Source organism: Drosophila nasuta, chromosome 3, assembly GCF_023558535.2.
Source record: "Drosophila nasuta strain 15112-1781.00 chromosome 3, ASM2355853v1, whole genome shotgun sequence".
Lineage (NCBI taxonomy): Eukaryota > Metazoa > Arthropoda > Insecta > Diptera > Drosophilidae > Drosophila > Drosophila nasuta.
In genome coordinates this window covers 9,393,704-9,415,597 of record NC_083457.1, presented here as the reverse complement: position 1 = coordinate 9,415,597, position 21,894 = coordinate 9,393,704, and the positions used below count along the sequence as shown (strand labels likewise).

Below are 21,894 nucleotides of genomic sequence, written 5' to 3'. Positions count from 1 at the left end.
CGCGCAAATGCTCATTAAAATACGCGAAAATGTTGTAGGCGAAATGTTTTCGGTTTGCCTTTGAAATGTCATTTTCCGATGCCGCAGGTTGCCTACTCCATTTTTGCAGTCAGTTTCCCTACCTCACACTCTTTCACCCCTCTCTGTCAGTTTCTATGCGATCGAAACAGGAAATAAATCTAGAGTATACGTATATTTGTGTACACTGCCTTGGTTTACTTACGATAAGGCATACGAATTGTGTTTACTGAAATGGAATTGAATTTCACTTTAAATTGTGTAGAAATTCAACTAGTTTAAGTCATACGAAGATACTTTAAAATGAATTAACTTTTTTCATTTATAAACAGTTTCAGTTTTCATTGAAGCTAAGATAAAGTAAGCTTTGATATCTGGTTTTTATCCATTTTTCAAAATTTAATATAAGTTAAAAAAACGTTCAAAATTTGTATCCATAGAAGACAGTTTTAAGCTTATAATATCTTTTGCAACTAAAGTTTTGTTTGTAAAATATATAAATGTTTATGCGATAGGTCAAAGCTTAAAGATAGTCATATTGAATTTATGGATTTTTTCTTATAAAAATGAAGTCAAAAGTCTTATTGATTGCATTGACTTTCCTTTATTAAAATTAAATATAAACAGAAAAAGGCAAAAAAGCAAATATTGGAAGTTTTTAAAGTTATTTTATAACTAAAACAACATTTGGATTCATATAAAAACATTTTTTTTAATACATTTCATTACGAATTATTTTGTAAAATTTATCAATTTGCTTTGGTCTTTGGCTAAAAGAGAGATTCAGTTTCATCTTATGTGTTCACTTCAATCGCAGTGAAATCAGAAACAAAATTAAAGTTAAAAAAATGAAGAGAAACATTTTCAGCCAAACTATATTATAAAATTGATTTATTACAACTATATTTCGTAAAATATATTAATTTACTTTGTCCTCTCGCTTGAAGTGAAATTCATATTGAATTTATGTATTCCATTTTATGAAAACACAGCAAGGTGCAGAAAAATAAAAATAAATAATATATGGAAGCTCTCAAAATACATTTGAGCTCATTCAATATTTTAAAATTGATTTCAATATATTAAAATCATGTCTTTTAACATATTTTAATTTGCTTTTTCCTTTCGCTTGAATACAATTAATATCACTATACTTTCAATAAAGTGAATTCGGTTCTCATGTTTGCTTTATTTTCGGCTTTCATTCATTTTTTCATTTCATTTTTGCAAACATTCAAGAACATTGCACTTTTTATAAGGCAACTCTCATTAAAGCGAAATCAGTAATATAGAAATGTATTGCTTGAACCTTTCATGATAGAAATATGTATGCATTTGCATTTATAAAGCTCTACATATTAAACTTAAGTGCTGATTTCGATGCTCGTTTGCGATATCGCTTCTAAATATTGTCGCCCAACCACAAAAGCCTTATAAAATATGCTCCAAAGCGATGCGTTTTAGCCCCATGCTGTTGTTGCTCTTCTGCTCTCGATGATAACCCGTTGATGTCATATAAATAACAGATTTAGTGGTCCCGTCCTGGTCCAGTCTAGCCAAGCCTAGGCATGTCCTGTCCTCTCCTGTGCTGGTGGCCATTTTGTTTATTTTGGACCTTTGGAGAGCGGCGCAGACAGCAGCGCAGCAGATAACGGCAGCTTTGTTCTGCGAGTCGAGTCGAGTCGAATCGTGTTGGTAGCTGGTTGCCTGTTTTTATGTGTCATAACCATGCCGTGCCGTGCCGTCGACTGCAATTGTTTGCCAACTGCGACGTCGATGATGGCGGCATTTAATAGTCGAAAGGGGAACGATGGAGGAGCAGAGACGTGAAGCAAACAATGGCATAGGCTTCATTGACTGCGTTAATTGCTGTCATTCATTTGAAAAGTCATACGCGAGATTTTTCGGGCACAAGGACAGGTTTCTCCACACTGGTCACAAACACACTCACACACGCACACGCAGATAGACATCGCACACTGGGCGCCCATTGGTCTCGAGAGCCGTTAAAACTGATGATGATGCGTTTACTCTTTCGCTTTCGTTTGGCATTGCGTTTGGGCTTTGACTTTGGCTTTGGCTACTGGAATTGTGCTTGGGATTGCAATTGGGATTGGGATTGGGATTTGAGTTGGGCTAGCATTTTTTTGGGCTTCCATAACATTTAAGAGCAACGCTCGCTTTTATGTCGCCATCGTCATCGTTGTCTGTTGCGGCAGTTTCTGCAAATCTTAATCCCCCATTGGGGAGGCAAAAAACAATCTGCGCTTTTACTTTTACTTTTACCATGTGCACAAACGACGCAATGTTTGGCTCTCAACCAATCATTTATGTCATATTATCTGCTTACTTACCCCAACTCCCAGTCCTCAATCCTCAGCATCAACCCCAACAATCCCTCGCAACTCTTGGCATATTTTACCCATTCGAATATTGCTGTTGTTGTTGCTGTTGTTGGGGGGAGGTCTACACTCCTTTTCTATTTTGCCAAATCCAATTTGGCTGCTAAGCCGAGCAAATTTTTGTGTTCGTTTATTGATTTTGCTCTTGGTCACACAGCAGTCAGCCAGCCAGCAGCCAGCAAGTGAGTCAGCTGCCCCACACACAGCAGCCACATTATTATCACTCATACGCTCCGTGCTCCGTGCAGGTCGCAAGCGGGCAAGCTGAGGGTCACCCAGCTGAACATTGCTCCCACATCGCACATTGCATTGCACATTGTGTGTGTGTGGCATTTATGTCACTTTATTTTGGGTAGCTTTTGAGCATTGCAAATGCTTTTTGTTTTCAAAGTTCAATACTTTATTTTTAGGTGCAAGCTAAATATACAATTTGTATATGATTTGCGGTTATTGATTGATAATGCTAGGAAGAATTCATGCTGCAGTTGAATGATCTAACAAACGAGATTAAAGAAACGCTTTATCACATATTCGAGAGCGTTGAATTTTTATAAATTTAAATTGTATATGTTATACTTAACAAAATTAGAATTGTACAGTTCAGATTGCGCTTAAGCGCAATGAAAAATATTTGTGCTCTAAGAATTTGTAATTTAGTAGACCTATACTAAATTACATATTCTTTCCCTACTTCCATCAAAATATTACTGATTTAACTTTAATCGCTGTGCGAAAAACCTTTACTTTTACCCGTTACCGAATTCATGAAGTTAGCTTATGAAACTGTTGCATTTGCAGAATGAAAAGTTAACTCCAGACTGTTTGTTTGTTGGTTTGTAATCAACATAAGCAAAAGTTTAATATTTCTACCTGCTGCATGTTGAAATTTTAATGTTTCTACTCAGTTGCAGTGACCTCTCCCAAGTCGGTTAACCCAGCCTCCCGCCCAACGGATGCATATGAATTCCGCTCGTGTGGTTTTCCAAATGCATTATGACCACCCCCAGCGAGCTGCAGCTCTAGCTCTAGCTCCGGCTCCATCTCCATCTCCAGCTTCAGTTCCATGGCCAGCTTGGAATGCAGCTCCAACTTGGAACAGGGATAAGCTAATCAAGGGCTATGCCAACAATTTACTTAGCCGAGGCACCGAGGGAAGCCGTGAGTTTGGGGCAATGCCTTCCATTTAGGAGTTTCCATCATGTGAGCTCTCTCTTGGTCCGTGTGAATTTCCTTGCACAGCGCTTTTGGTTCGTTTGGGGGCCTCATGCATAAACCAATTTGTTTTGCATAAGCTCAGGCGAACTGGACGCAGAAAGAACGAAGAGAGAGGAAGCGACTGAAGAGGCAGCAATTGCTGGATGACGCAGCCAACTCCGATTGCTGCAATTTTTGGCTGTCCAAAGTCCACTTTATGCATTTATGCGCCTTTGTCTGCGGTTTTTCTTTTCCAACTACTTTTTTTCTGTGCACTCACCGTCTGCGGCGCCGGGTCATTAATTTGGTAGCGAGCGCAGTCGAACTAGAGGCGGCGACCCTTGCCCAATCAGACGGGAAGTCGAACTGACCGGCTGGCTAGGTTCTTAACGGCATTTCCCTAGTGAGAAATTAGGAAATTGCATTTGCTGGCAGCACCAAGTGAACCAAAACCGAAACTCAGACACCAGACAGCAGACAGACAGATGGACAGACGGACGGACGGACGGACGGACGGACGGAGGCAGAATAAAGCGACGTGGTAACGGAATTTACGCGCTGCACTCGACCAAGATTTGCAATTGACGATAGGCAAATGCGAGGCAGCCAAGGGCTCCTGGGCAGGATGCAGGCAGGACTATGCTGCACTGCCCTGCACTATGTTGCAGGCGTTTCTTCGACAGCTGGAAATTGGCAAAATGTAAATTTTCATATGCTGCCATATGCATGTATGACTCCCCTACGAATTCGGCACAGTGCATATAAAATTTATTGCTCATTCGCGGCGTGTGCGGTTAGCGCCATCATCATCATCATCATCATCATCATCATCATCAGCAGCAGCAGCAACAAACAGCGGCAGCATTATCATCATTATTATCAAGCGACGTTATCATAAATGGGGCTCGGCTCTAAACAGAGGGCGTTAAAATATTCATAATCAATGCGGCATTAGCAACGACGGCAACGTTTTACAGTTCGTTGCGATTTCATCTCTATCTCTCTCTCTCTCTGTCTCTCCCTTCCCTTACCAGCCATAAATCTACAAAGTAGCTGCCAATCATACGTTGTAGACTTTTACAATGATACGTTTAATTGATTGATCTCTGTATGCTAAGTTTAATTAGCGCTTTTTTACCTGTCGCTGAAAACTTATTGAACCATTTACGAGTGCGTAAGTCTGATATAATACTAGACTTATCAGCATGGTTATGTTAATTTAACAATATTAACCTTCAACTAAAATGTGTCAATATACCACAGTTAACATAAACATATTGATAGATGGTTTAAATTAATGAAAAATTAGCCGACGATACCCAGTATTCCTATTGATTATTTATTTAATGCCTATAATCGAAATACTAGTGTATTTAGGTATTTTGTAGTATATTAATTTGGTATATTTTAAGAATAATACCGAACTAATATTATTATTATTATAATCAATATACCAGTGTATTTATTTCTAGTATATTAATTTAGTATATTTTTCGAAACACTATTATTTTTAGTATATTAATGAGGAATATATTGTTTGTGCAATAATACCGCAATTTAATTATTCATTTTAATGCCAATAATCGGTATACCAGTGTGTTTGAGTACTTTTTAGTATATTAATTTGGTATATTTTATGAACAATATAATAATAACTATATTTAGCTTTCATTGAATATGCGGAGCGGATATCCCATAGTCAAGCTTTATTATTTTATGTTTATTTTAATTTTAGTAAATCTTAACAATTGGTTTTATACTAAACAAGTAAGAAAGTTACAGTCGAGTGTGCTCGACTGTGAGATACCCGCTACCCATTTTTAATAAGGGCAAAATATTGCGGTATTATTTTCAAAATATACCGAAAATACTAAAAATACATAAAATATACCAAATGGTATGTTTGGTATACCGATACAGCACACCATTCAAAATATACCATAGACGGCACAATGTACCAGATTGTCGGCCAAAGCAACTAAGACCCCTTGTAAGTAGGCGTTTTTGCCCATACAAAAGTATTTCTTTAATAACTTCCACAATTTTTATCTGATCGCAACCAAATTTTCAGGAATCATAACTACTATAGTAATTATAGTATATACCAAAATTCGCAACTCTAGCTTACGCTTGTTATACGATTTTTTTGATTTGCGGGGGCGCAAGTGGGCGTGGCAAAAATTTGAAACAAACTTGATCTGCGTGCAAACATAACAAATGCTGTCGAAAAAAATTTATAGCTCTATCTCTTATAGTCTCTGAGATCTAGGTGTTCATACTGACAAACGGACAGACACACAGACGGACAGACACACAGACGGACAGACGGACAGACGGACAGACGGACATAGCTATATCGTCTCGGCTGTTGACACTGATCAAGAATATATATACTTTATATGGTCGGAGATGCCTCCTTCTACCTGTTACATACATTTCCTGCCGGCACAATGTTATAATACCCTTCTACCCTATGGGTAGCGGGTATAAAAATCACGGAGCCGTGATTATATAAGGATTTTTTTTATCATTTTCTTCATTAATAATGATTGTTTTTGAGTAGTTTATATTTAGACATTTAATGTTAGAATTACATATTCGATTTTCAAACATACGTTGTCTCAAACATGTATTGTCTTTGCCTAAAAATGCGTAGCAGGTATTTAAACAGTCGAGTTTAGTCTTCTGTACATCGCCATCTCTCTCCTGTCTCCGTCTGCTTTTGCAATTGCAGTTCGAGCATGGCGACAATAACAGCCATTAAGTGTGACCAACACGTAACTGGGCAATAAACAAGCGTGACAAATGATGCTGCTAAATGAAAGTTGATTGCCAGTTGACGGACACACACCTGTTTCCAAACAGCCAGGACACAGTAGCCGGTAGACAGCAGTAGTTGCTGCTGCACCAGTTGGACGGCAATCAAAATTGTCATGGCAAGCAAAAAAAAAAATGAACAAGTCTGCCAAAGGGAAAAGAGAGAGTGAGGTAAAAAAAAATCACAGCACGAACTGCGACGCCTCGCGATGCGATGCGATGCGAAGCCACGCAACGGAAGTTAGTGCAAAGGCAACGCCAAAGGCAAAGGCAAAAGCAAATGTCGCACACTGGAGCCAGAGACTCGCTTCCTGTGACGGTGGCCATATTAATAATGATGGCGCGATGGCGACAAAAACGCAAAATGGCCGCTGCCCTCTTGGGCGGCTGGCGACGTCACGTGTCGAGGCTGCGTGTGATTTCTACGACAGGAAGCAAAACGGTAGAGAAAATTTTCGACTGATGCTGCAATGCAATCGCTATTTTTGCTGGCCTTTATTGCCGTAAGATTCACGTTCACAGAGGAATAGGGCGGGTCAGCAGCAGCAGCATCGGCATCGTCCATTATTATAGCTGGTTGTTGTTGTTGCTGCTGCTGCTGCTGCTGCTGCTGCTGAGCTGTCGCATTGTCACATTGAATTTGCCCGTCTTGTCAGTCGATAAAAATTGAATAAGTTCACAGCACGACACAAGAAGAGAAACGAGTGAAGCTGCTTCTGTTGCTGCTGGTGCTGCTGATAAATGCATTGTAATGTGTCGTGTGGAGCATGCTTTTAAATTAATTTAAATAAATTGAAAATGAATGGAAAATCTGCAGTGCTATTTGAGTTGTTATTGTCATTGTGCTGCGACAAACAAACAACAGCAAATGCGGCGAAAAAATAAAGTCTGAAACGAAACGCAGTTGAGAAATAGTTAGAGTCTCGTTGAACAAAATGATTTCCAACTGTGATTTCAGTAAATCTTCAAGATTAACGAACAGCTTCAATATCACAGAGCGAGAGTGAACACAATCTTTAAATGGACACAGAGAATCAAGCAGCCAAGCGGCAAACAAATTACTAATTGGCAAGCAAAACGCTCTACTTGTTTTCTAACAAACAACACACAACCCAAAGGGAGATGGAGGGAGAGAGAGAGAGAGAGATCGAGTCTCTGCTGTGGTTTCGTGCAGCATACAGGTACACACACTCCTTTCTAAAGGATGTAAAGGATGGCAGACATGGCACACATGGCACACAAGCTTCATTAACTCAAACTATGCTGCATTTTGCGATTATCAAATTGTCTTTACACACATGAAACCAATGCGAAAAGGAGAACAGTGTAGAACCCACAACTAGCGACTAGTGATTGGTGACTGTTGCTGTTGTTGTTGTTGCTGCTGCTGTTGGCAAATACCAAGTGCAAAAGTTGCCTGAAGGGAGTCCAGGGCCATTGGACAAACTGGCAACCGCAGAAATATGAAGCGCATGGTGCGATGATGACAGAAGCAACAACAGCAGCAACAACAACAACCTCATAGGTGTTGTCTCTATGGCTATAGAGTAAAGTAGAAAATCCCAGCCAAAAATGCTTTGGGACATTCTGCTGAGCAAACTGGCAAAGAGGCATGCAAAAATGCAGCTGCGATGTGCTGATGACAACCATGTTGACGATGCCTTCCTTTGCCCCCCTTACACTTCGCTGACAAACTGACTCGCCGGGACAGGAATAGCAATAGCTACAGCAACATGCAACTGCAACACACTGGACACATGAGGCAACATTATCACACCTGACGGCGATTAGAGAGTCAGTCGTTGTCGTTGTTGTTGCTGCTGCTTCTGCTGCTCTTAAATTTGTGCTGTCTGTGTTTGCGGTGGCCGCAGGACTCGAGTTTCCAGTCAGTGTCCGGCGAATGCGAGTGCGAGGCCAATTGATTGAGAGTGAGAGTTAAGCGACCTGCTGATTAATGGTTTCGATACCTCACACTCTTCGCCAAACAGCAACAGCAACAGCAGTCGAAAACCGTAGCAGGAAAAGCCATTACAGTGCTGCTCGAAGGGGTTAAGCAGACCAATGATGTTGATGAGAATGAACTGAAAACAGTTCAGATTAATTGGCAAATATTGTGGAGAGTTTTGCACAATGTGCAAATCAAACGAACATGTGAGAGCTAAGCAAGTGAAAACTTTTTCAATTCGCTGAATTTCAAATGAATTTAAGTGAGCAGTGAAAATTTCATATCTTTCGCTTTGCAAAGTAAAAGGATCTTATAGTCTTCATAAATTAATTTCTTATTTATGTAAGAGCTGAGTCTTTACTTTTAAAATTTAGTACCTTAGTAACACAATTGCATATCTTGTGTAAGCCAAAACTTTTGATAACAAAATAATTACATAATCTGAACGCTAATGTTCATTTATCTCGGTAATATTAATAATAAGTAAATGCAGATTCAATTTTTTTACTTAACAAAAATTAAGTAATTTATCTGGTATTTTTGTACATTTTGTGTTTCTTGAAATTAAGTACTGTAAGTATCAAATTTGAATGTCAGAATGTTTTATTATTTTTGTAGTATATTAAGTTGGTGTATTTTAAAATTAATAGCGCACTGTTTTGCATTTATTGTCGTAGTCGAGTACACTCGACTGTAGCCTGCTTACTTGTTTTAAATCGAAACTTCAATATACTTTGCTCATAACTCTGTTATTAATAATACATAGAAGGCATATGTTATGATAATATACATTATCTCTTTATTTGTATTACTTATCTAATAATGTCATTAATAACCTAGGTTGCTTTAGAAATGTTTCATATATTTACTTCCGACATCTTTTTTGTAACTTTATAGTTCACAGAACATTTTTATATTATTCTTAAAGAAATCGTGCTATAAATTTTCTTTACTTTTACCTGCCGACTTTGTGCCATTATTTACTTAGTTTAGAATCTCTGTTTTTCACCTCTCCATTTGTTATTTTACTTAACACACACAAGTCTCAAGTAACTTCATAGACTTTCTCGCGTGACTTTGTGGCACCTCAAGGAAAGTCTCTGCGGAGTGCAATGCAATGAGGATCTTTTCGACTTGCCAGCTGCAACTATTTGTTATTTCTATTGCCCCATCTTATAAGTCACATAATACTACTTGTCGCATAGACTCGTTGGCGTGACTACGGCTCTTCACTCCTCACATCAGAGGGGATGAGGGGGGATCCCTGCAGCTCAGTTTCTATTTGTTATTTCTATCCGGTGCAGGCAAGAGCAAAAGCAAAACTTTCGCTTATGCAAAATGTAGGTCACTGTGTTGGATTGCAGCTAAAGTTTAGAAGCCAATCCCCCTGCCCCCCCTTTCGTGTAGTTTCCTTTGCCAGCCGTTGCCATCCGTTTTTGTTGTTATGTGCAAATATTTTCCATTTAATTAACGCATGGAAACTAGCTGCAAAGATGACAGCGGGTAACGGGGTGGTGGTGGAGGGGTGGCAAGGGGAACTCTGTCGCAGCAGATTAAAATAAATTGCATAGAAATTTATCATTCGAATCTCGGGGCAGACAACAAAAACAACAACAACAACAACTTGACACAGTTGCAAAACTTGGCAAGAAAGTGGAGCTTAGGGTCAAATTATAGCTGTAAGCGTGTATATGTGTGTGAGTCGGTCTATGTGTGTGTGGGTTTGCCATAATTAATCATAATAAAACCAGAGGCAGCAACGAACCAGGTAAATGTGAGAATCCGACACAAACACACACACACACACCAAAAAAACAGAGCCCACAATTTTCTAGCATTTTCTTTGCCATCAAAATAAATGAGCCAATTAAGCGAGCCACAAGTGAAAATGGCCGCCAAAAGCTTCCGTCTCCGTTCGTCCTGATGAGGGTAGTCCTTTACCTGCTCCTCTCTTCTATCTTCCCCATCTTCCTCCTGAAGGAGTCTCTGTGTCTCAGGTGTTGCGCATCATCATCAGTGTCTGGCTGCCTCGGTCTTTCATTGCCTGTTTGGCTGCCAATTTATGCAGCTGCTGCTGTTGAAATTTATTTATTTCTCTCTCTCTCTCTCTTTTTCTCTTACTGCTCCACTTCAGTTGCGTGGTTATTTGGCTTTGGTTTCGGCGCCATGAGCTGCGTTGACTGCGGGTTAAGTCGTTTGAAAATTTAATTCTAATGAAACTAAAAGACCCGCTAATTGTTGCACCGTTCTCAAGTTCTTAACGCGGCTTCGACACGGCAGCTTTTCACTGGGCTCTTACGCATTGAAAACTTGTTAATTGAATTCGATTTAAACGATTTTGAACCTTGTCAAATTGTATAAATAAATTTTTGGATTGAATAAATGAATAAGTAAAGGAATGTAGTCAAAATATTTCAGTTTTGAATAGGAAAATTTAATTTGTTTGAAACTTCATCTATATATATATATATTAATTTTTAATTTTTGAGTTCTCAATCTTACTTTTTTTCTGTTTCTTATTAAAGCCAAGTAAATCTAATTTAAATAAACATCCCTGTAGTATTTATAATTCTAAAATAATCTTATAAATTAGTAATTGACAAAATATTTGCTTCTTTGGTATTTGAAATAAATTTTTAATAGTTTTCACACTTTGAATTTTAAGCCTCTGAAATTTGTCTTCCTCTAATTTAAATGACGAAATGTGTTTTAAAGATGAGACATGTGATATGAAATTTATATTATTTTAATTGTGTGTCTAGTCAAAAAATTTTAAAAATAGTTGATGATAACGTAAACTTTCTTTTAGTTATTTGATATACATTTCAATACTCTAATATTTTTTAATAATTTTTAATTTTAACGTTCTGAAATTGAGTTTTTCTTTTGCATATCAAAGCAGTAAAAAAAAAAATTAATGTATGAACTTCTGTTTTTAGTTTTAAAATAAAATTCTTGAAAATTATTAAAATAAATAAACTTCTATTAATAATTATGTACTTTTCATTTTGCATTTTAAAGCTTTAAAACTTTAGTATCGCATTTGCATATTAAAACTAATTTAATTGGCATCAAAGCAGTATAAATGCCAAATGAATAAACTATGAAGTGGTATTTCTAGTTCCCAAAATTTCTTTAAAAATATTACTTGATATTGCAATCTAAATTTAGAATTTCAAAACCTATAATCTTTTGTTTTGACTTTGCTCGTTTCAGGTACGTAATGATCGCCTTCTGAATTCCGGCATTTCCGCTCATCAAAACAAGATTCCCCCGAATGTTTTACGGTTTGTATGCTTAGAGATAGGAAAGGGAATCTTCTTTGCTGACGTCAAGCCGATGTTTGCACAAAACTGGGGAAAGAGTTTCTAGCGAGAATTCGCAGATTAATGTGAGATTATGCAGCTGATAGAAATATCATCAAAAGTCAGCAGAATTTCTTGTTTACATTCAGCTGCTTACAGCATCAGCAAGTAATGAAAGTAAATTAAAAGACGTTGCTTTGAATTTTAATTAAATGCGAGTGATGAAAAAGTGAATACAAAATCAATGAATTTTCGTTATGCTCAAACTTATCGCTATGCTAATTATGAGAACTTAAAGCTACAATGCAAAACGAAACGAAACGAAACTAATTGCTACTGTGGCAAGTGACTTCACACAAATCATGCGGCAGCTGCTCCGTTGCTGTTGCCGTTGCCGTTGCCGTTGCCACTGCCTCCACATTGCCTCCACTTGCAACTGCAGCACTTTGAGGTCCTTTTGCAGTTGCAGCCTGCAGATGCAATCGATGCTGCTGCACCGCTCCACGGACAACCGCAAGGGCAACGCTGGCGCCCAGCAGTGAACCGGCCACAACATCCGACCAATGGTGTTTGTAATCCATGACACGGCTAAGGCCGACAAATGTGGCAAGTGCAACGCACACCAGCTGGCACAAGGGACGCAGCAATGTGGACGACGGCGACAAGCGAATGCTTTGCAAATATAGAGCCATAAACACGAGGCCATAGAAGGCCATGCTGGAATGGCCGCTGGGAAACGAGACATTCATATCGCGCAGCATCTCGGGCGTGGCATCCGCCGAGTGGCAAGTGTAGTCCATATGATAGACGCCACCGTGGCGATGTGCCTCATCCAAACAGGTGCCACCATCGGCCAGCTGGGAGCGACACACGTCAAAGAAATGCGGACGCAGTCGTCCGATCACTTGCTTGCCCATGTCCTTGATGAACTGCTCCACTACATGGCCAAAGAGGAACCAGCGCACAGTATTGAACACAGGCCAAAATTGCTGCCAACGGCAGTTTCCAGCGGCAACACGACGCCAGCAGCGAAAGGTGTCGATGATCACAAGTGCAGCGACTGGCAGATACAAGCTGATCCAGTGCAGCATGCTGGACGTCACTGTGTTCTCCTTGTAGGGATACATGAGCGACTCGTCGTCGCAGAAGAAGCCGCGCTTTGTGGCAGCTCCCGAAAGGCGTCTCACATTCCGGGACAGCAGAAGAAGGCTGCCCAGCAGGATAATGTCCAGCAGAAGACGTAAATGTCCTCGATTCACTGACAGCCAGTTGAGTCGTTGATCCACACTCATTTTTGGTTTTTGGTTTGCTCGGCTCGACGATTCACGCGTCACTGATCGCGCCTTGGAGTCGAGATGTGGGTTGAAGCCGCTGCCTCTGCCTGTCTTGCGACACTCTGCGATCTTAGCTTCGGTTCAGTGATTTCACGAGCTTAATTTATTTAACAATAACAATAATAATAATGGCAATCGCAAAGATCAAGCATGTCGCTGCTTTAATACACTAGCTTTGCAGAGCTGACAAATGTGAAATAAGAAAATGAATTTAAAGTGAAAGGTTGGCAGAAATAATAGGAAATAATACATTATTAAAAAGGAATTATTTTTATAAAAATTTTATGTAAATATTTGAAATATTTACACAGCTCAAAAAGCATTAATAAGTTAAAATACCTCTACGCAAATTTATAGGGAATTTTTGTTTAATAAGAATGTGTAGAGAAGAGTTTGTAGAGTTATTTAAAGAAATAATTCTGAGAATATTTAAGGATCTTTTCATCGGAATATTTGCAGTTATAATGTTTACTTAATTGTACAATTGATTGATTAATTGTGCGAATCATTTAAATTATTTATTTTTACTTGTATTTCACCTTGTCTTCGATTTGTAAGAATTAGAACCTACCATATGCTGTATTAATTATGAAAAGTTGACAAAGTAATAGGAAATAATGTATATTTATATTGAAATAGTTTTTACATTCGCCATATATATTTTATGCATATGCTTCAAAATTATTAACAGAAAGTTACAAAAAAGTTAAAATACCTCTACTCAAATTTATAGGGAACATTTATAATACTAATCTGTAGAGAAGAACCTGTAGAGTTATTTAAAGATATAGTTCTGAGAATATTAAGAGATCTTTTCATAGGAATATTTGCAGAAATAATTTTTGCTTAGTTGTGCAATTGATTGTTGACTAATTGCTAATCATTTTAATTAATTATTAATATCTTTATTTTACTTTTACTTCTATGCTCAATTGAATTAGAACATTTGCTGCATAGCCTATGTACCCCTTTCTCACTTTCTACTCGTGCGTAATAAATGTGTTAATGTTGTTTATTCATAATGATCGCACTATGGGGGTTTATAGTATTTACTAAACCAAATTAGAAATTCTATTGATCTCCGTCAGCAGCTCAGCTTTCGCACTTGAAGAGCACCAGACTCGCCTTGGTCCGCTGATAAGAGGTTTAAGTAGGGGCACGTGTTTTGTGGGACTTACCAAAGCAAAGATCTGTTATTATTTTTTCACATATGTCTGGCCTTCAAAGTTCACAAAACACGCGAGTTATTTGCTGTTTTGTTTTCTGTTGACGACACGGAATTAGAAATTGTCTATTCATAATAATATTGTTGAATTCGTTAGCTTGGCAACTCAATTAATTGCGACTATTTCTTATTGCACTTTGAACGAGCTTTTGAAGCGAAGCTCTTAAAATTCACACTTCTCTTATGATGCTCTCCTTATAATTGGGGTGACGAGTGTCATAAACATTCAGAGCGAGCATTTAACACGTAAATCTAATAATCAAAAATAATTTAATAAATAGTCATCAAAAGCTTTATACAAATTTACTGCTCGAAAGTATATATTATAATATTTATGTATTTCTTTTGTGGCACACACAAATTCCCACGATCGTAAAAAAGGTTTTATCGCTAACAAATCTTAACTCTAATTCAATATTTTCAGTGATCTTGCATCGTGCGTATGACGCAGCAAAAAAGAGTTGCCCGAAAATAATTTAGCAGCTCTTTATAGACTAGAAAATACCCAGTAATTAAGCAAACAGGTTTATTTTTAGAATCTGTAAAGTGACTGCTTAAAGAAGATACTAACTTTTCAGTAAAGTGGCGATATTTTTTCTTTTATGTTTATTTTAATTACTTGCATTTAATTTTATTTAATTAAGTTTCATTCTCTTTTTACTTCAGTTGAGTGCACCCAATGTTCAAAGTTTTGACTGAAATTTTTGGGTGAAATATATATTCAAATATTGTTCGTGAGTCATTAATGACGATCGGCTTTCACGGTTGCTGTAGACTCATCAAACAATGATTACGCCGCAAAGAAACAAGCTCATATGAATCTACACTTCAAATAAGATAAACAATGGAATTGAGTTCAACATGTTGTAGAAGCCCGACTCATTATTATAAATAAATACAGCAAGGGGTTCCCTTTCATTTAAACATAATTAAATTTGAGAACATATTAGTTTAAATTAGTTAGTTATTTCTTTATATGTTTAGCTGCAATCGAGCTGACTTTCGCTGCAATTAAAGTTCAATAAAATTTCCCTTATATCTAGAATCTCAACAAACATTTAGCGTGATATTTATCTCCAATAACCTTCGCTTTCGAGCAGTGTATTATATTTGTAATTGTCGAATGGAATGAGGTTAACTTTTAGTCCGAGTTAATGCGGATAATTTGTATTTGCTGCTGTGTCTGTATTGAGAGACAGCCAAGCATGAAGCCCGCAAACAAAATAAATACGAGTACTCATGACAAATGCGTAATGTGGTTTTAAATATTTATTACATAAATAATACGATTTTTGATGGAATAGAGTAAGGTGTTAAACGTACAATGAATGACAACTATACAAATGCACAGATGAACGATAAGACAAAAGACGATATATTATGACATTATCAACTAAGGAAATGTAAACACTATATACTAGAAATTCTCATCATTTGATATTGCTTCACAGGTAACTCTTTTATTAATAGCACGGGCACGTTTGCTATAAACTAAGTTAACTATCTTGTATTTGGTATGGAATGTTTTCTGTTTTTGTGGATTTTTCACTTTATCTCGCACATCTCGTATATCTGCCAACTGCGCCTTATACTTTGGTACAATACTGATCGTCATTATAGTTGCTGTTCACACAATACGGCGGCGGGGTGGCGGGGCAAACCTCCTCCTGCAGCGTGGCCGATGTATTCTCTCGCCTCAGTCCAGAGCCCAGCACAACATCATGAAACTGTGGCTTGAAGAAGTGAGCGATGTAGTGGGCTGTGATCAAGGCGCCAGCGACGCCAATCAACGATCCCGCCAACACATCCGACCAATGATGCCAGCTGTCCATGACCCGGCTGAGTGCCGTGTACCAGGCCAGCATGATGAGCATAAATTGGAGAAAGTGCCGCGCCAGCTTCGAGCTGCTCCACGTGAGTTTGCGCTGCAAATAGAGCGCCACATAGAGCAGAGCATAGAAGGAGAGGCTCGAATGGCCGCTGGGGAAGCTCAGACGCGTCTGTCGGACATCTGCAATGGTGTAACCTTCGCCGGCGCACTCGTAGTTCTCCACATAGCGATGCAGATTGATGGGATCGGTGCACAAGCTGCCATCACTCAGCTGCGGCTGACACACGGCAATAAAGTGTGGCCTCAGCCTTCCAATCGTGTACTTGCCCACCTCGGTGGCATCAAAGGTGAGCAGCATGCCAAAGCCAAAGTAGGCAAATTGTCTGCCCAGTTCCACATACCAGGCGGACATCTGCCAGCCGAAAAGCTGCACTGTGGTCGCTAATTCTCCAGCACGCATCGATCGCACATACTCCACAAGCACAAGGATGAGCAGTGGCAACGCTCCAACGAGGAGTCCCAGCATCACTGGCGTCACTGTGTTGTCGTGGAAGGGATATCGTATGCTCTCATCGTCACAGAAGAAGCCGCGTCGCACTGGCTCCACGGCAAACTCAAAGATGCAGATCGGTATCACCAGCACCGTCACGATCAGCAGCTCGATGAGAAAGCGTCGCGTCAGTTGCCGTTGCGCCAACGCTGTGCGCTCCGTTTCCCGTTCCCGCTCCCGCTCCCGCGATGTTTGTGTCTGTGTCTGGGATGGAGTGACCCCAGTTGTGATGTTGTCCTCATTGGCGGCGTCGCGCATTTTTTATGTTGTCGACTGTCTCGATGCTTTTTTAATTAGTTAATATTCCAATTTTATGCTGTCTAATTAAGTTTTTGGTTCGGGTTCGTTTGCTGGTTTTTTTTTTTTTTTTTGTATACCCGTCGAACTATGTTTTGGCGTCGTTGCGGGTTCGTTGTCAGTGGCTGACTGATCCGACCTCGAGTGGGTAACGTTCTTTTAATTTAACGATCATTTCATGCTCCACGACGCATACGCTCTTGTTGTTTGTTTACAAAGTTTCTCTCGCTCTCCCAAAATTTTCTCTCTTTCTCTCGTACACACTCTCTGCAACCCGCTCTTACTCTTTGTATCTCGCTGTCTGCGTCAGCGCAAGTTTATTACTCTAGTAGAGTGCTTAGACAGAGGGCAGCTGAGGAGTATTCTGCATTAGGCTAGATTAGACAACAATTGGCAGCCGACGCAGGGCACTGCAAGAAAAAATTTAAACAATACTTAATTATTTGCAATATCATGATTAGAAATAGACAAGTAAATAACTCAGATATAAATGGATCATGTTTATAAATAACTATTTCAGAAATTGGCAGATAGTAAAGGTATAATAAAGTATAGTAAAAAAGAAAGGACAAGACAAGAAATTACGAAGTTTCGCATAATTATTAACAGAATAAATATATAATTTTATTAAGCTCAGAAATTTATATATCACATCTATTACAAATATGTAATAAATACGGAAATACTAAATGCAGTAAAATGATCTACTATACTTCATATAGAAGAATATAATACTAATGTCTGAGATATGATCATCAAAGCAAAATAATTTAATAAATTTATAAAAATTATCTTCTTTTGTAACACAGTTCTCAACACTGAAAATTTCAAGACTGTAGCTCTATTTGTTTTACAGATAGACAGGCTTAAATCGATGGACGGACAGAAAGACAGAATACTAACCGCTGTTAAAATACGCAAAACACTTCTCATATTTACACTTGTTATACCATTGATAATGTAATCGATTCCCAATTTCTCTCAGTGTTGCAACTGTCTGTTTCAGTGTCTTGCTGCTCACGGCGCTCTCCGAGAAAAAGCTCAAGATCATTTTGATAAGATAAATCAACGCGTGTTCCAGATAACAGCAAATTTACCCGTTCAACCTGCCCACACACAACATTTTTTTTGCCAATTCACTGCAGTTCAGCTCATTTTAGAGGCAATTGCGCAAATACTACGAATACAAATAATCGTCGGCTTTTGTCTGATGACTGATGTGAACGATTAAGCAAAGTCGCATTAAGATTTAACGCTACTTTGTGACTATCAACTAGATACGAAAAATATAAGGAGAATGATTACTGGCCAATAAATAGTCGTATCTCGTATCTTAGGTCAATAGGCGCTACTGTGAGTGAGTCACTCACTTGTTGTGTTTACTCATCACAGTCCAATCTGAGGTGGGGGGAGGGTCTGAGTGGCTGTCTATTGTTGTGGCCCAGTGATGCATAAAATAGGCGCGTCGCACGCACCCAGCTAAAGATTTGCATTATCATCATCCAGCGGCAGAAAGTGCAACAACAGCGCGACACGCGGAACTCGAAGTGGACACATAGAGCGGCACGCTAATCTGTTGCAAGAATGGCCCCCATTGTGCGTGTGTGTTTGGTACGCACTGCGGCAACTTCTGCTCAACTTCTGCCCCCAAAAATAACAAATATAAAAAGCACATGTGACATCGTATGCACAAAGTTGAACAGTCGATTGCATTAAAAAACATACTCCCCCTCTCTCTAGTGAGTACTCATACTTGGACTCAGACTCACATTCATACTCACACTCGCACTCATACTTATTCGTATTCGTATTCGTAGTCGCTGTGGGATGTCAAATGGCGCGACCTTTAATTGAATGAATAAGCGACATTTGATTGAATTAAGGCTCTGCTCTACGTTCGCTCTCTCTCTCTCACTCGCTTTCACGCTGTAAGCTGCTCTCTTTTTAAATATATCTACATACATATATGGGAAACATGTGAGTGTTATGGAGCAACTGGCGCTTATTTGCCTCTGTTTGACTTTGCTGTTGTGCGGGTTAACCGTTAACCATTGGCATTTTAAAATGCACTTTGAACTTCACTCGTTTTTTAATACCCTGTTTCCTTTGAAGTGTGAAAGAAAAGGGTAACTCGACTATGTGAAAATCCACTCAATATCCACATTATATATTCTATATAAAGAAAGACTGTCTGTCCGATTTCAGAGACTTAACGATTCAAGGATTTCAAATTTGGAGCAAGGATTTTTGAAAAGACATACACATTATAAATTCTACAAAAAATTGCTTTAGCCTCTACTACAATATATTTGTTTGTGTAATTACACTTTACAGAAATTTGAAATTTGGCAGACGAATTTTTAAATTAATTTAAAAAATCATATTTTCTCTTCTACAACTGATTTCTTGTTATAAACCAATTTTATTTTTTATAAACGCACTGACAAATTTTTTTTGTTATCAATTCTTTTAGTTGGAAAAATGTACAATGAACTGATTTTATTTGACAAATCTAATCACTTATATGTAGATAGTAGTTCTTCGCGATTGAATGTTCTGTTCTGATTCACTTACATTGTATTCATTTTTATTACGATCCACTCTTTTTTTGCACAGTTCATTTCGCTTTAACTGCACACACACACACACACTAACGAACACGAAGCACTTCACTGGACCACGCATCAGCATGTGCATTAAAATGAAAACGTAAACATAAACGACAATTGTTCGACGATCGATCGTTTATTGGTTTTACGACGCTTGGCCACTGTGCTGAGCCGATTGTAAACTTGGAAGCGCCGCTTGTCGTTGCCGACTGAATGAAAACAAATGCCATGAAGCGCTGTTTGTTGTTGACTTTGTAAACAAATCGCTCCGCACTTGTCATTCTCTCTCTCTCTCCACTTGTCCGCTTTACCCACTTGTTGCTCAATGGGTTATGCCATAGGCAGAGCGAGAGAGCGCTAAGTAGAGAGCGAGCATAAGAGGTGCTGAGAGTAAGCTTGCGCATGTGGACTGTGGTCAGTGGGCTTTCACTTGTTGTGTGGAACGCAAGCCAACAGTAGGTTTGAAACTTGACTGATCGCAGTGAATGAAACACATTCCACACTCTTGCATACATTTATTGAGTTATACACTTACAAAAAGACTTATACTTAGAAGCTAATAGCCGTAGGTGGCGCGATTATAGTAACCAGCATAACCATAGATCTGTTCATTCCTGGGCCACTGACGTCGCTTCACTCTCACCTGCCGAAACAGATGCGCCACAAACACGGCCACAAAAGAGGCCAAGGTGGCGCCTAGGAAGACGCCCGCAGCGGCATCCGAGATGTGGTTTTGGTTGGTGGAAATGCGCTCCAAGCACACGAGCAGCGCGATGGCGCCACAAGCCAACTGCAGCGTGGAGCGCAGCAGACGCAGCCAAGGGGCAAAGAGACGCGCCTGGGCATAATAGATGAGGAAGAACATCGCATAGCTGGTGGACGTTGCAAAGCCGCTAGGGAACGAATGACGAACCAGCGACAGCAGCTCCAGCGAGGCGGCAAACTCGGTGCACTTGTAGTCCCCAATGTAGCTGGTGGCATTGCCCGGCGACAGCAGTTCGCAACTTAGCAGCTGTTGGTCGTCTTCCTCCTCTAAGTCATCCTCTGAACTCCATTTGGGCTGACATACATCAAAGAAGTAGGGACGCAAGCGACCCGTTGAGTATTTGGTCACTCGAATCACAAGCAAAGTAAGCCCGAGACCAAACAGATAGACGCCAACGATCTTGTAGCACTCGCTGATAAAGCTGGGAATGCGAGCGCCAACGAAAACGAATCTTTGCTTCAGCTCCGCTGAGCTGGGCACGAAGGCAGCTCGCAGCATCTCCACGACAAGAATGAAGGCTGCAGGCAAAGCCACAACAACAATGGTCAAGTGGATCTTCGTCAGCCAGGCCTGGCGATAGGGATAATGTAGACTGTCATCGCTGCAGTGGAAGCCACGTTGCACCGTCTGCAGTTGCTGGGGCAGCACCACCAAGGCAACACAGTAGATGGCCAGCAGCAGCAGAAAATCGATGATGAGACGCGAGAGAAGTCGCGTGTTTGGATTGCCGCACATTTTGACACTGTTGAAGAGTTGAGACTGAAGACTGAAGACAGCAGCTCATGGTCCGAGAAGCAGCTACTTAATTTACATGTCTATCTCGCAGTTACGAGTGGTCGAGTGTGGCTGTGTGGAAACTTGTTTCAATGCGCCTCGGTTCTCAGTCTTAGTCTCAGTCTCAGTGCCGGAATCTCGGACAAAATAATACAATGCAAGCTTAGAGTTTCCAAGTCCAAGTCGCCATGGCATTCCCAAGCTGTTTATCGATTGCTAAACTATGCAAATTTCTTATAATTTATTCCTAATTTCTCAACACTTTATAACCAGTGTGGGCCTAATCTTTTTTTTTTTTTTGTGGGCTGGCTTTTGAATTGATGGTGAGCTTTTGGCTTTTGGGCGTTCTACTGATTGTTTAGGGTTCTTAGGGTCAATAGATTGCGAAAAGAAATCATCTTTTAAACAAAAGCAAAAGTAACTGTTAAAGTTAGCTGTAAATATTGTGAAATTCCAATCGAATTTAATAGAACATGTTTGCAAAACAACAGCCCTGAATTTGCTACCTAATAAGAAATGTTCTCTTCGATCTGAAATAATTTATTTATTTTATAAATCCGGTTGAGATTATAAGACGTACATATTACGCAGTCATATCTTTAAAATAAGAAATAACGTTGCACCTTTAATTTGAGAAAAGTTTCTTAACTTAATATCGATTATAAGTAAATAATTTATTTTATATCTGATCTGACATTATAAGTCATATTTTCAAAATAAATTCTCAAGTTTCACTTAAAATTTGAGAAAAGTTCTGTGATTTCATATCAATTGTAAGTAAATATTTTATTTTAGAACTGATCTTAGCTCTCTAAAATAATTCATTT

The 21,894-nt window shown here is 39.1% G+C and overlaps 3 protein-coding genes across 4 annotated transcripts in view; all 3 read right to left on the bottom strand.

Moving 5' to 3' along the window:
- Positions 1-11,869: 11,869 nt before the first annotated feature.
- On the bottom strand, positions 11,870-13,027 carry LOC132789826 (putative phosphatidate phosphatase). Its single transcript, XM_060798110.1, has one exon. It carries the CDS (start codon positions 12,971-12,973, stop codon positions 12,008-12,010), a length of 966 nt encoding a protein of 321 aa, XP_060654093.1. The 5' UTR covers positions 12,974-13,027; the 3' UTR covers positions 11,870-12,007.
- Positions 13,028-15,673: 2,646 nt separating this feature from the next.
- Positions 15,674-21,894, bottom strand: part of LOC132789459 (putative phosphatidate phosphatase) — an 83,016-nt gene continuing 76,795 nt past the window's right edge. Inside the window, exons 1-2 of one of the 2 annotated variants that reach the window (XM_060797488.1) lie at positions 19,493-19,704; positions 15,674-17,328 (exon numbers count right to left, since the gene is read on the bottom strand). In XM_060797488.1, the coding sequence (XP_060653471.1) occupies positions 15,827-16,879 (1,053 nt within the window). In that variant the 5' untranslated portion in view covers positions 16,880-17,328; positions 19,493-19,704 and the 3' untranslated portion in view covers positions 15,674-15,826. Of the gene's footprint in view, positions 17,329-19,492; positions 19,705-21,894 lie in introns of those variants that run through there. The other variant, XM_060797487.1, reaches the window with a different exon arrangement.
- LOC132791698 (putative phosphatidate phosphatase) lies at positions 20,011-21,102 on the bottom strand. Its single transcript, XM_060800729.1, has one exon. The coding sequence runs from the start codon at positions 21,026-21,028 to the stop codon at positions 20,084-20,086; it is 945 nt and encodes a 314-aa protein (XP_060656712.1). The 5' UTR covers positions 21,029-21,102; the 3' UTR covers positions 20,011-20,083.

Coding starts and splice junctions, on each gene's coding strand:
- LOC132789826 (XM_060798110.1), bottom strand. CDS start 12,973: ATGAGTGTGGATCAACGACTCAACTGGCTGTCAGTGAATCGAGGACAT.
- LOC132791698 (XM_060800729.1), bottom strand. CDS start 21,028: ATGTGCGGCAATCCAAACACGCGACTTCTCTCGCGTCTCATCATCGAT.